At 39.3% G+C, this 15,011-nt stretch overlaps 1 protein-coding gene across 2 annotated transcripts in view; it reads right to left on the reverse strand.

The window, feature by feature from the left end:
* Nucleotides 1-6,757: 6,757 nt before the first annotated feature.
* gabbr2 (gamma-aminobutyric acid (GABA) B receptor, 2) overlaps nt 6,758-15,011 on the reverse strand; it is a 126,401-nt gene continuing 118,147 nt past the window's right edge. Inside the window, exons 17-19 of one of the 2 annotated variants that reach the window (XM_040121592.1) lie at nt 9,995-10,112; nt 7,393-7,537; nt 6,758-6,843 (exon numbers count right to left, since the gene is read on the reverse strand). In XM_040121592.1, the coding sequence (XP_039977526.1) occupies nt 6,841-6,843; nt 7,393-7,537; nt 9,995-10,112 (266 nt within the window). In that variant the 3' untranslated portion in view covers nt 6,758-6,840. Of the gene's footprint in view, nt 6,844-7,363; nt 7,538-9,994; nt 10,113-15,011 lie in introns of those variants that run through there. The other variant, XM_040121594.1, reaches the window with a different exon arrangement.

Below are 15,011 nucleotides of genomic sequence, written 5' to 3' on the forward strand. Positions count from 1 at the left end.
TATACAAAGCAGATGAATCCATGTTGATCTTTAGCAGGTATAAAATTTACCATGGTCATCATCTTAGATTAGATTGTTAGCATTCTAACAGTTGCGAATTACCACTAAACACAAAGTACAGCGGAAATATCACCAACTGAAAACCAAATTGAAAGCCTGCACAGATGACGCTAGTGTAACAAGTTTAAAGTTAATCCATTCACTCAAAGTTTAATCAAACCACAAATTTGCACCAACCACATGGAGGTGCTGGATGAAAAGTCAGAAGATCACCAAAGTCAGTACTATTTATCCATTGGGGACTATCAGTGTACGAAATGTCACGGCAATCCATCTGATACATGTTGAGATGGTTCAGCCTGGACCGAGGTGGTGAACCGGCCTACATACCGATATTGCCGTCCCTACAGCCGTGCCACTAGCATGCCCGAAAAGATATTAGTTGATTCTACATAAGACTAAAGCTTTGTGTGTACAATTTTGGTCAACAGCAGCTGGAGCCCTTCAGTAGTTACAGTGAGACCTTGATGTTGCGTTCATACAACATCATAAAATGAAGTTATTATGACATAATAACTGTCAAAGAAGCGCCTATGAAATTCGTGTGTGTTTCCGCTTTCTCAATCTTCAGATCAGTGCAGCTTAATGTATGCATGAATGAGAGGGATGAATTTGATATAGCAGTACAGGCTCATGTACTTGACGACCAAGCCTTCATTTCTCCAATGGAGCCATCTCATTTGAAGGAGGATACATAGATGCTCCCCTTCCACTGACACCCAGGTCAACTTAATCAACCCACCTTCCATTTGCACAGCATGATCCCGCTTAGATGACAGAGAAGGTCAGACAGCATTCACACACACACACACACACACACACACACACACACACACACACACATACACACATACTATAGCGTTTCTGGAAGCACCTCTGCAAAATCTGTGGTTATCTTTGAATCAGTAATCACCATTAGAGGCATCATACTGGATTTGAAGGCATAAGTGCACTTCATGTCCTGCAGAGTTATATGAACAACAATTTCAGCATTCACAAGGTCATCAGTTGTGCTGTAAAGTCTAAATTGAATACCTGCAACTTAAAGGAATAGCTCGAGATTTGGGGAAATATGCTTAATCACTTTCTTGCAGAGAGTTGGATGGGAAGACTGATACCACCCTCATATCCGTAGACCAACAATGGAGCTAGAATCGGAAGGCAGTTAGCTTAGCTTAGCATTAACACTAGAAGCAGGGGAAAACAGCTAGCCTGGCTCTCTCTGAAAATCTAAATATGCCTACTGGCACCTAAATCTCATTAATAAACCCACAACTCAAGCTCCATAGTTTGCGTACAGGGATGAGGGTGTTATTTATCTTGAAATGCCAAACTATCCCTTTAAAGATTTGGTTCCCTCAGATTATAAAAAAAACATTTTCTCACTTAACTCTAATGGCATTTAACCATGCAGATATTTGTGGTTTTACTTATTTTCAGATATTTGTGTCTTAGGTTTGTGCATCTACTCCAACAGAAAGGAAAGTAGTTTTGCTTTTGGTGTTCACAGTGATGAAAAATTTCATGTTAACATATTTAACATCGGTGTGTCTTAAGAGAAACAGTCCCCTTTACTCTGAATAATACACAGCACCACTGTCAACAGTTTTTATGAAGGCTATTTCTTCAATAGAAAGTAGTTCCAATGGACAGTTGGACAGTGAGGTCGGTGGATTGTATAGCGTAACAGGACCGTGGTTTGTTGAAACACGGGTTGCTATTAAATATTTTACATGAAAAATTTCAATGCTGTGAGCACCACAAAAAATGTTAATTCCCCTTTATTGTTTTAGAGTTGAGTGAAAAATCTTGGAAACTAATTTCTCAGGGCTTGGCCTGTGCCAAGTCAGCCTTTAAGAAGGGTTTGTACATTGTAACTAACGGCTAATAAATCACCTCTAATGGACCACTTATGCCTCTTTTTAATTTTGATGAAGTAACCCTTTAAATTAAATTTGAAGCTTGTTTTTTCTTCAAACAGCTACATTATCTTGGTGTAAAATATCCCCACAAGAAAAATCTTTGAATGCTTCATGTTCAGTTATTTTTCGAGCGCAACATACAAGGTAATTAGAAATGTATTTGTCCTTCTCAGTTCCTGTCTGTGTGATGGCAGCATTCAGCTTACTCACTGTGTGTGCTCTTTGGTTGCCAATTGAGGGTCTTAATGTTGACTGGCTGCTGTATCGCATGGTGCACTTCCCTCCATTTTTTAGTTTTCTGCCTATGGATTGAGTGATCAATGAGATTTTTTACAGTATTTTTGACAATGTATAGAGCTGACAATGTATAGAGTATAGAGCTGAAAGGTCACTAAAGAGTGTGTGCGTGTAAGTGTGTGTTTGTTACATGTTTTGGTCTTACCTCAAGGACCTGCTAAGCCACAGTACATGATATCAATTCTTGCTGTATCCAGTGAGCAAACAGTGGATGTGTTTCTTTAACAGTGGATGTCTTCATAGCCGCAAATTGACATTCATACTAACAAACTAACATTAATTCTAACCAACATTTGGCACATTGCCACATGAACAACTAAACTTATGCTGGAGAAGCACAGGTCTAAATGATAAAATTAATGATGGCTGAATTCCATTCAGCTGCTTCACTTTCAGGGTCCTGGAGTTCATGCTGGTTCACTGTCACACCGCCATGACCTACTGGGATACTTGAAAAGAAAAGAAAATCTTTCTTGTTATTAGTAACACCTGTGCTTTTCCTGCTCTGACAAGTCAAAATGTTCGCTGTGAAAAGGACCTATTGCAAATATTTAATTCAAAAGTAAAACAAAAAAAGTAACTTAATTCATATAAAAAAAAAAAAAAATCAATATTTTACAGGCTCGTTGCGAAATTGCTTATCAGCAGGAGCTCACAACCTTGCTGATAAATGTCAGCTCTGTTAACTCAAGCAGCTACTCTGCTGTAGTTTTCTTGTGAGACCCTATGAATGACTGATTATGACTATGCACTTGTTTTGCTTTCTGTATGAAATGAACATCAGTCTCAATATTTGAAAATTTTAGAGAATCTCAAACTGTGAAAGAGGCCGAATACCCATACAAAGTTAGCCTTGTATTTACCAGACAAGTAAACAATCCAAACTCTAACTTAGCCATCTAGGCTAATGTTGAACATAGAAAATGTCCACTTGCCAGGGCCTAACTCACTAGCTAACTTTTTGCTGATGTCTTAAGAATGGCCAGTGGTTTTTCTGTTTTGAAAGGAACTTGTCATTTAAAAAAGAAATAAATGGGAGTCATGCCAATCTTAGCATGCTAATTTTAGCCCTAGCAGTACAACCATTGCAGCTTCACCCCACCTTACACAGATTGTACTAAGTGTAAAGAGTTTCACCCTATAACATTGGGTCTCTGTCTCTCTTTGAAGTACTGTAGAAGTTAGCTAACTTCAAAGGGAAATTGTGGGGGAGATTACATTTGTTTTTGGTGTCGTTTCCAAAGGCTGCCACTAGGTACTACCGCAGAGTGACATTTTGCTGATATCACCTTAAGCAGGTTTAAAAGTGCAGATTTGTGGACTGATTTCTTCATTGAGTTGCTGGCTTTAAATCAACATTATAAATGCAAAAATAATTTGGAGAACCACAGGAATGATTCTGCTACACCAAAGACTTGCATGCAGATGAAACAAACATTGCATTATTTTCAGTCTCACTTTATTTAACGATGATGTGAAAAGTAAAGGCTGTCCATAACATTCAGACAACAAAGGAAGAATGTTATTCAAATCCCCCCTTAACAACTAATGGCTCCAAAAATGCTCAGGTGTTCCAAGTGTGATACTTATTTTATACAACTTTTTCATATCTATACCTCATCTGTACATAACATAGTTACAGATACTGTAAATTAAAAAAATGACTTCCAAGTATCCTTGTGGCGTTTCTGTGAAATATCTCCTACGTAAAAATGAGAATGTACGTAAAGATCTTTACATATACATATATATAGTTCTCTATTTTTTCTGTAATAAGAAAACAAATTATTGCCCCTCTTGAACATGTTGTATTTAACATAGGTTTTGTTTACCATTTTAAACTCTTAATTGAACTTAATGCCATGTGATACCACATATCTAACTGACAAAACAGTTATAATATTCTGTATACGTCATATTATTATATTTTTGGACATGTATGTTTCGTGTTCTCCAGAAACCCTGATGATGACATATACAAAGATAATATTATATACGTACTTCCCCCTTTTGATCTTCAAACTAAAAAGGTAAAAAGACCTGTGGCAAATACAAACCATCAGCATGATGTTATTTATTACAGGAAATTATGAGCCCTTGACCTACCACAGTTGCATTTGAACAATTTTTCATCCATGTTGAAAAAAGATTGAAATGAATCTTAATAAAAGAAAAGAAATATCAGGGCACATTTTAAAAACTAGAACAATACCTGATGATCTGCATTGGCATTTTGGAAGGACTAAAAACATTTTGTAATTTGGTAAATGCCAGGAGCGGGTCATTAAGATTGATTGTTTGCGGCTATCTTCACTTTATTGCCCTCAGTGAATAACTGCTAAACCAGTAGCATAGTTGTTGATGATGATGTTGAGTTTGTCCACTAAGAATCTTGGCACTGACATGTGTGGGCTGATCAACAGGTTGAAAGAACTTAAATCCATGTTTTTTAAGGAAAATATACATGAAACCAATTTTAGGTGTAAGGATGGAACAACAGTGTGGATTTGTTGCAACAGTTGCAAAAACAGAGGTAACTCTGTGAGTTATACATTTTATTTCATGCCGTCTTGAGAAAGCCAAATACCAAATATTCCATACATGGACACCATCATCAGGGTATCAGCAAATTGTACACAATCACATATAATGTAATATATAAAATGTGCGGTTGGTTTTTCTTCTCCTGAAGGAAGAACCAACCCTCTGACAATGTCTCTCACTCACTTGTCAAGTGACTGTGATTCTCTGGTTCGCAAAGATGTGGGACAAGCTGTGACTCCTTGGAGGTCTGTGCTCGGGGTTTCCTTGCTCCTGAGCTCAGCAGGGGCTGGAGGGGGGGGGGGCTCCCAAAGGGAGTCACCCTGATATGTCCGATAGCAGGTAGATCTCTGCTAGCTTGTCTCCCACTCCAACTCTGTAGCCTCCACTGGCCTTTCAACTGAAGACTGATTGACAGGGTTTTTGATCAGAAACCAGCTTGGAGAAGAAATTCAGCAAGTCTCCAAAACTGTCCCATGCATTGAGGCATTGAATTCAAATAAATCTATGACACGTACAATTTACAAATGTGTGGCCAATGCTGTAGTTTGCTGGGTCAGCGCCATTATCACCCTATTATGTACTGTGGGTCCTGCAGGCTACAATATAAGACAACAGGCACAGCGCTCCACAAACGCCTTAAAAACTAAAAACCAAGACACCAATGGTGAAACATATGCTGAGAACAAACCTTCTCACACTCGATTAAAAAGTCCATTTTTTTTGTCTGAAGTCCCTGTTTGTTTTTCTCCTGCATGAGGACAGTTTTACAAAAAAATGACAACACTGTGTCGATGACCGTTTTGCTCAGTGCATCCTTCTTGGGCCGAGTTCAACGGCACTGAATTACATTTCCATAGCAACTGCGGTATGTTCACCGTTGCTAAGTGTGAAGTGATTTTTCGTGACACTCAATATAATCTGTGTCTGTGCTTTATGCTCTATCACTGTGACCAGCAGTGGTGTCATCACCATCTTGGAACTGAAAGCTACAGCCGGTTGGGGCTTATTACATGAGGCTCCTATGTGTTCATTGTCTTTACTATCACTCATGGAAATTCAGGTCAACCATTTAATCCAAACTAGCTGTGTAACTAGTAGACCTACATCCTTTCCACCATCAATTCTTGAGTTTTATTTCTTCTGAAGTCCTTTTATTTCAGAGTCTTGTGCCCTTCTGTCACTGACATGAACCTCATTGCCCTTAACTGTGCTGGTTAGCTGTGAGGGCTAGATCAGATAGACATCTTAACAGTCTGTAGAGACCACTCTGTGGGGATCAGTATGACAAGGCCCATCACTAATGCCTTGTCTGAGAAGCAGCTGAAGTCATAAGGTGCTCTCTTGCATTTTAAGTGTACATCTGAATGTGTGCATTTCTTGGCATATAACACACATAAACGACAACTGTGGAACACTTTTGTGGTGTCTTTTACCTATATTTTCTAACATATGCAGCCTTGGAGACCTGTTAAAAGGCATAGCATCAGTATTCTGTTTAACATGCTTTCTGAGGACATATTAAGCAAGTTGTAAAATATGGAAGGCCGATGCAAAGTCTGATGTGAAATCTGACGAAAACCAGTGGTGCAAATTTAGCAAAGTGGAAAAAAGAGCCGTGTGTGTCTTACTGCAAGTTGGAGGATTGGCCCCCTGGTGCCTTTTCATGTTCTTTGAATCACAGGCTTTGATGTATCTTACTTTGCTGCCCATTAGCTAAGTTATCAACAGCTACACAAACAAATTCATATGTCTTTCATACATATGTCTAAGTCTTTGTAGGATGCCATGGTTTATAGCTTTCATTTGGAATTTTTCATGACTAACTGCCTCTGTTACAAACTCCACAATTAGAACCCCTTTAATTGTCCATTCACAGCAAATACAAAGCTTACAGTACATCAAAGTCAGAAATTATGATATTTACATGTTTCCACGGGGTTGGGAAGTGGCCAGGGAGTAAATTGGATGGTTTTCTTGTTGGGTTTTGTAAATACCACGTCTCCACACCGGTATCCAGTCACTGAAGCAGTGAAATACTCAAGTTAGATGACTCAGCTCACACGAAGCCGCGAGCACGTACATACAACAGATAAGGAACAGAAACAGACAATCCCCTCTGAAGCTGATAAGGCTACACGTCAGGTCAGGGCTGGTCCACCGCTGCTCTGCTATTGGGGTGTCAGTGTGTTCGTGCATGTGTGTATATTTGTGTATGTTTGTGTTTGTTTGACTGTGCATATGTGTATATTCCTAGGCAAGGTGAGCAGATGAACAAGGGGGCACTGCTGTGAATTGATAGGGTCATCCAGTGCCCACTCTGTCTCCTCCCACCCCTTCCTGACTGAGGGTTTCAGTTCTCAAGAGAGGCTGGGGTGAAGAGGTACAAAGAGTGAAACTCGCCCCCCCTCCCTCCTTTTCTTTTCCCCCTGTCCTCCTTGTTCCGAGACAAAATACGCACATACGCTGATGATATCAGTCTATTTGTTGTAGAAAAAAAGAATCATATATGTCTCCTCTGCAAAGAGCCAGGTGGGGGAGTGAATGAAGCTCACAGGCCAGAGACCATTACCCGGTAGGAGGGGGGCATGTGTCTGTGCCGTGGGCTGGTACCAGGGCTGCCGCTGGGGCTGGTGCAGCTGGCATCAACCCCTCCTATGGAAGGTAAGTAGGCATGGTGCAGAATGGGAAGCTGCAAGGACAGTCGACGTTGTATGCTGCAGGTAGAGAAGATAAGGTACAATGAAGAGGCAGATTTACAAAGCAACTAAGTACATTTACTAATATTGAAATTCTCTGGCTTTTTTACTTTTACTCAACATTTTTCTGAAAGCTGCAATTTCCAGACATTTTGAAGAATATGATTTTACCAACCCTAATATCAGAGTGTTGATATTGGATAGTTTGGCAATTATGTTCACTCCTAAAACATGTTCACTCATCTTTTGTTTTTTTTGTTTTTTTGGAGTGGCACTACCCAAGTTTATAGGATGTCGTCATTGTGCACTCAGAGGAAGTGTACCTGTCTTGTATTTAACCTATTTTGAATTGTTCTCATGGTTAAGGCTGGAGAAAGGGCATGATTTTGGAAAAATAAACAAGGGTTAAGGTTAGAAAACTTAAATTGTGAATCAGGTTACGTAAATATCGTAGATACTTAAAAGAAAAAGCCAACATTAATTGGCGATGATTTCGTCTGTGACAGTCTGTGAAACAAACTGTGGTTGGTCTTTGGTGTTAAAGTTGGAAGCCCTACACTCCCAATCACCACCTTGACCTCCACATTCTTAGGGTTGGGGCTCATTACTTTCTGCATAGGCACCAAATGTTGACATTACATGTAAAGTGCTGCAAAATTATCCAACATGAAAATAATTCCTCGAGTTAAAGGGCTAGACTTTGTATATACTACATGATTATAAAATTATAAAACATGATGTATTGCTATAAATTACAGTACCCTATAGTATATATAATAGTCAACTCTGTGCCAGTAGGCTCATTGCTTATCAATATTTAACACTTACTTTCAGTCTATTTTATTTATTTGAAAGTACTGACAAAACACAAGGGAAAGACACAGGGGAAAATGGTCTGTGAGGATTCTAACCCAGCCCAGGAGTGGCAAATGTAGCAGACCTTCCCAGTTTACTGTTAAAATTCTCACAAGTCTTGTTTGGCATTGTTTAAATCACACCCAACTACAGTGATAAAACCGGACAGACACACAGAAAGGATGACTGAGAAAAGACTGGCAAAGTATAGTTCATGTAAACCCTCAGCAATTCTTCTAATTGTTTTCTCTGTATTCTTTAGCAACCCATTCCCTCCGTCACTTCTCCTTACTAATTCCGTAATCCACCGTGCCTCCCAGCTTCTGGGATGGTCTGACAAAAAGAACATTTCATGCTTCCCTCCTGTGTGAAAGTTCGCACCCTACCTCGCCAGAGCCAGTGCCACTCCCAGCCGTTTGCAAGAAAATTACATAACCAAATGCCACTTACGTAAAATATTAAGAGGGTGAATGAAATTCAAGCTCAGTCAACTTTACACCTAGAAAAATGTCCTAATTAGGTGAACTTTGAAACATAAATAGTCCTCGGACCCTGCCCCATTTTTGATGGAAAACACAATCTTGCTTTGTGTGTATTTTTTTTTTGTATTTTTGGTGTTTCATATATGAAATAGATGCTACACTTGACAATTACACACACCTGGTGTCTGACTTAGCATTTTTTCATGTCACAAAGTGTTACTATTCGTCCTCTTCTACCTTTCCTTTTTTCATACCTCTTTCTTACTTCTTTATATTTGTCTCTTTCTCTCTTGCTGCCTTTTCATCTCTCTTCCCTCCATGTGATCAAACATTCATGCGACATGGGAATAGCTCTGAGTGTTCCTTTACTTCTGTTCTCCTCCCTGTCTATTTTCAGAGCTGCTTCCAATGCGAGCTGTAAATCACTGGTTACATAAGCCTCTGTGAGTCTCTACCTCTTTCTTTCTCTCCTTCTCCTTATCTGTCTCTCTTTTCTATCTAAACATCCTTCTCTCTTAATCCATCTTCTCTTTGTAACTGCCCTCTCCTCAGTATTTTACCCTCCTTGTCTAACATCGCTCCCTTCTCTATCCATCTGTCCCACTCCGCATTCTTCTCCTGGTTCTGTTTAAATGAGTGTGGGAGGGAGATCTCTCAATGATGCATGAAGTGTCCCCCCCATTGATGAAGTCGACATCCCTCAGTTTCGCTGCCTTATGAATAATAAGTGAATGTAGATCTGCATTTGTCGTATGAGTGTTTTGAGAGTCCAAGACCATCTTCTTTTACAAGTTGGGACAAAAATCAATTAGCTGAACGTAAACGTGTACACACTGTAAATGCACGTGTTTGTGTTTGTCTGTGAGTGTTTGACTGTGAGCATACATGCTGCAGTATGTCCAGCATGGTGGGAGAATACACATACACTCTATGTGGTTATATGTATGTTGATGTGCGTGGGAGAGAAAAGTACAGGGCCAGTCCATGCTTTTGCAGCGCTCTGTTGCCAGAGCAACCGCCTGAGAGCTGCTGGTGGTTGCGATGCGTGTGATTTGTAGTCTGATGAGAAAGCTGACAAGACAAAGGGGAGGGTGGAGGGACACGGGGGTAGAGGTGCTGAAGAAATGGGAGATCTCACTGTTCGGGTGAGTTAATATCCTCCAGGGGACCTCTGTTTATTCTGGAAGGATCCATGGAGCCCCACTGCGCCTGAGGTTTCTGCTCCAGGTGGTTCTTCAATATCGACTTCTCCCCATCTGCATTGAAAACACATGTAGGCATCATAAAAGATATGATAGGCTGTGTCAAGTGGGCTGTCATACTGGCTGCTCAGCTGTTATAAGCTGCACGTGCCCAGCACCTGAGACTTGTTTTTCTACAGTACCGTAGGTACTGGAGGTGTTGTTGGTACTGGAGATGTGATTCTTCTGGGCCTGATGAGGGCAGGAGAATAAGTGTTCTAGTCTGACGTCAAACACAAAGGGAAGAGGAAGGAGGAAGGCAGACACAGTAAGAGCAGGAAGTATGGGTGCAGCATCAGGTCCGCCGCGACTTGTGGAAAAAAGAAGAGTCGTTCCATTTGAGGCGGACCATCAGGGAAAAATTACAAACATCCAAAACCCAGTATGCAAATGGTGTCACAGAGCATTTCGCAACGAAAATAAGAAAACTCCCAAATTATCTAAGAACCTCAAAGAAGGACAAACTAATCTGTATACAGAATTCAGGATGAGTAAGTAAGTGGAGTAAGTAACAACACATTGTCTAAATATTCATATATTGAAATGTTACTGTTGACTGTGATTGCGACAGTTGTAGCAATGCTACATTATCTTGTTTAGGCTAACATTGCGATAGCTCATAACACTAGTAGACTACCATCATTACTGTTCAGTCTGTCAAAATATAATGCTGACTTTTTAATTGAATATTTTACTGCTGCTCTGTCACCATATTAGTCAATTTAAACTACTGCTTGCTAGGTGACTATATGGGGTGGTGTGTGTGTGTGTGTTTGTGTCCTGTGGTATCGAATTTGATATTGAGAATTGTGAAATTTAATCGTATTGGTGCCGACTGCCAAATTTCTGGTACAGTGATATCCGTACTACCTACTAAATGAATTAAATCTCTTTTTTGTGAAGGTTCATATTAATGCAGACCTGCATTTTCAGTGCATACATTCACACAACACAGGAAAAATGACTGTTCAAAGTGTCTTTTCATAATAATGTGTTTTTACATTAATTCATATTGCGTTTACACTTTGGAAACTAACTGTTAGCTCGAAACGAAACGCAGTAAACAAACATCACTTTTCCAAAATTGCACCAGTAGTGGAATGACCCTGTTTTCTCTCCAGTTGTCCCAGATTTCCCAGCACTTTGTGACCTGATTCAAGGATCACAGCACTCCTTGCCCCAATTGGACATCTCAGCTTGCTGGACTATTTTAGAGCAGACTAGTCCTCTTTGCATTTTTAAAAAAGCCTAACCTAGTAGCTCTTTGTGCTGTGTTTAAGCACAGACACGGATATTTATATACTTCATTATGGATTAAGATACAGAATATGTGTTTGTGCCACAAAGAAACTATTGGGTGTTGAGTTTTTAAATGTCACTACTGCCCACCAGGCCGGACCCAGACTTTATGACACCTTAAACAGAGTATAGTTAATTAGGACTTTTACTCTCAGATGATACTTTAAAGTTTTAAAAATAAATGTTGTATGTGCAAGAATCAATCAGGTAAATCTGCCTAAATCTTAATATCTACTCATTACAGTTTCATATTTATTGAAAGTGCAGAGCAAAAAAACAGTACAAAAACTGTGATATTTTACTAAAATAAGTAGGGCTACAACGATTAATTAATTAATGGATTGTCGGAAAAATAATTGTCAACAATTCTAATAATCAAATCATCATTTAAGACATTTATCAAGGAAAAACTCATCATTGTTAATTGAATATCATTGTATCATTGGTTTTTAGACTGCTAGTCGGACAAAACAAGCAATCTGATGACGTCACCTGGGGCTCTGGGCAATTATGATGAGCATTTTTCACAACTTTCTGACCTTTTTATAGATAAAACAAATCACCGATTAATCAAAAAAATAATCAAAAGATTGATCGATAATGGAAATAAAGCCCTAAAAGTGAGTTGTGGGGCCCTAAGCAGCTGCTTAGATTACCAGTATTTTGGGTTGACTATTACTATTAATAATTACTGCTGTAAGTATGAAGGATTTTACATTAAAGGCAGCATAGTCATAAACTTGATATAGAATGCTCACATTATTTTGAATCAATAACATAATGACTTCTAGTTTCTCGGTCTAAAATCAGGCCTCTGCTGCCAATCTGTCAGAAAACCACACCTTAGCTGTCATCTGCTGGTATTCTCCAGCATCGCCATGTGCTTGTACATATTCATGAAGACAGCCTGAGAGAGAGAGAGACAGAGAGAGAGAGGGAGAGGTAGAGTGTTGCTTCTCACCCTTTGCGAGTGAGCATAATTGCTGTTGACATGGCGTTCTACCCTTATAACAGCCACTCATTCACGGCCTCCAATACATTTAGGCCAGCTCTCTTATGAATGCTGATGACTACAGTTAGGAGCCGGCGATGACGATGACTGTGAAGCATAAGCAGATTGAGGCTGGGAAAAGTTTATGTGCTGGTGATCTTTAAAGGAGGCTTAATGACCTGCAATTTTATTTCCATAATGTCTGACGGATTGATGTTTGTGAGTACCGGCTAAACTGCTGTCTCTCTTTGTCTGAACTCGGTTTCTCAGAACTCTATTTCTACTTCTTTCTTCAAAATATCATCATTAAGCACATTTTAACAAGCCAGAGACTGATATGTTTCTCTCTGTATAATTAAAAAAAAAAAAAAAAAAATCAATAGTTAAGTCAGTCTATGGCTAAATAAGAGACCAGCATGAGATGCTTAGACTGGCCTCATCATATATGCACATGCAAACACACAAGTGACAAGTATTCAGGGCTTTAGCATCTTTCTTACTTGTTCTGCTCGGTTAAAGCAGAATACAAACAGAAGCATCCCTGTATTCATTTAGTTGTCTGTCCGTTATAGAGCTCCTCTCTTTTGCCTTGTCATATTTGATCCCTCTGTAAATTTTGCTACAGATACTGGACTATTTAAAAATATCCACTAATTTCTCCACCAGCACTTTTTTCACGTTTTTTACATTTTACGGGAGATATTAGTATAAAAATATCATATAATTATTTAATTTTTCCCCTAATTAAAATGACAACAATTCTTTTTGCCGCCAACTTCTGCTGTTGGCCTGGATAGGTTGCACGTATTTGATGTTCCTGTACCCAAACTGTTTAACACAGGTCTGTAAATACAATATATGTATTTGATAATCTGACACAAATTTATAGAAAACAGATACAGATTGTTGGTCACATTAGGTTTTTCTTCCTATAAAAATCTCCGTAAATGCATATTTACACTGAGAAGCCTTTGGTTATATTTGTCTCTGTTCTCGACTGACAGCTTAAGAGAGAACATACAAAGGTTGAGTCTAAAATAGATTTATTTCTATGAGCCCACACAATGTGAATTTTAGTTCACTAAAGAGAGCCCGATATCAGCTGCCAGCTGCTGCCAGTACTTTAGAGAGATTACTCTCAACAAATGAGAGAAACAAAAGAGAATGTGTTTATTTAAATTATGCTAGTTAATTATTTTCAGGTAATATGCCACAATGTTTCTTTTTTATTTCATGATTTTTTGATGGATGGAAATATAGTTTAAGACCTATAGATTTTCACAGACACATGTAAGCTGCGACACATGGTTAAACAGAAAATCCAACAGTGCACTGAGCCATAGAAGTTAAATATAGGAAGGTCAAAAATCTCACAGATGGTAGCTCTTTGTTTACTTATTAAAATAATCTTGGAACTGACTTCTCAACACTGAGCTGCTCCAACCAACAGCTCAATCACACAGACATATTTTTATTTCTAATCTATCCTTGTAAGGGTAATAACATCACCCCCACACCTCATATCACTTAAAGCCAGAAGATATTTGGACTAAAACAGGAAGGTGTGTGTTTATGTATGCGCACTTGCAAAAAATTAGAGGCAGAGAAGAAGGAGAAACAGAAGGAAGCAGAAAACAAACGAAAACACAAAGAGGCATTAGACACATTGCTCTGTGAATATACTCATTAACTGCCATCATTTCGTTGCGTAACTGTGACCTTTCATGACGAGAAGCTTCTCCCAGTCTGCAGAACGAGCACAGCTGTTTTACTCTTTTACCTTCCCCAACTCAGACAGATCCAATAGACACCCCTGAGAGCAGCTTTGTGCTGGCGTGTGCCTTAGACATGCTGGATCTGCTGTACATCACCATCACCTTGCATCTGTTAAAAGTGGTGGCTAATGCAAAGCGTCGCTGCTGGGGCGTAACGATTCACTGATGCAATTTGAGGAACCCGGCTCCATAATATCTAAGATACAGCTGTATCAATTCAAACAGCGTGCATCTGGCAGAAGTCGGGAGAGATATGACATGTATCTTTATATTTTAGCACCTGATAGTTTACTCTGTGCGTCTCCATATGCTCGCCCCCAATGATGGTTCCCTCTAACTGCTCCCTCCGTTTTCTTTACTCTTCTCTTGACTGTTTTCAACACTCAAACACCAAATAATTAGGTGCAAAATAAAGTGTGGACACACACTAGGCTTTATAATGAAGGGTGAGAGAGTTGATAAAGTGTGACTGCAGTATGTGTAGAACTTGCCAATCAGAACTGAAGTATTCAGGTACTGTAGCCAATCTCATGAGTCATTCTGAGAGACATCACAGACTTGCTGTCAGACAGAGCGCTCCTGTGTCCCTTCATCACCTGCAGCTGACAGGAGCTCCAGCAATTGAAAATACATCCTTCAAGCTGCCGCTCTGAGCGCAGCATTAAAATCCTTAACTGAGGCCACTGAATATGCAAACATAGTTTATATGTTGTAAGGAATTATCATTAGATAATGTGTGAAGGGGTTAGCTTTCCATTTCTTACCATTAACAAATTCTGGACATAATATGAGTCATGAAACAGCAACATAAACCATTTTAATGTATATCATTCTCTCTGAAGTTAAATA

The sequence above is a fragment of the Xiphias gladius genome, chromosome 24 (genome assembly GCF_016859285.1).
Source record: "Xiphias gladius isolate SHS-SW01 ecotype Sanya breed wild chromosome 24, ASM1685928v1, whole genome shotgun sequence".
Lineage (NCBI taxonomy): Eukaryota > Metazoa > Chordata > Actinopteri > Istiophoriformes > Xiphiidae > Xiphias > Xiphias gladius.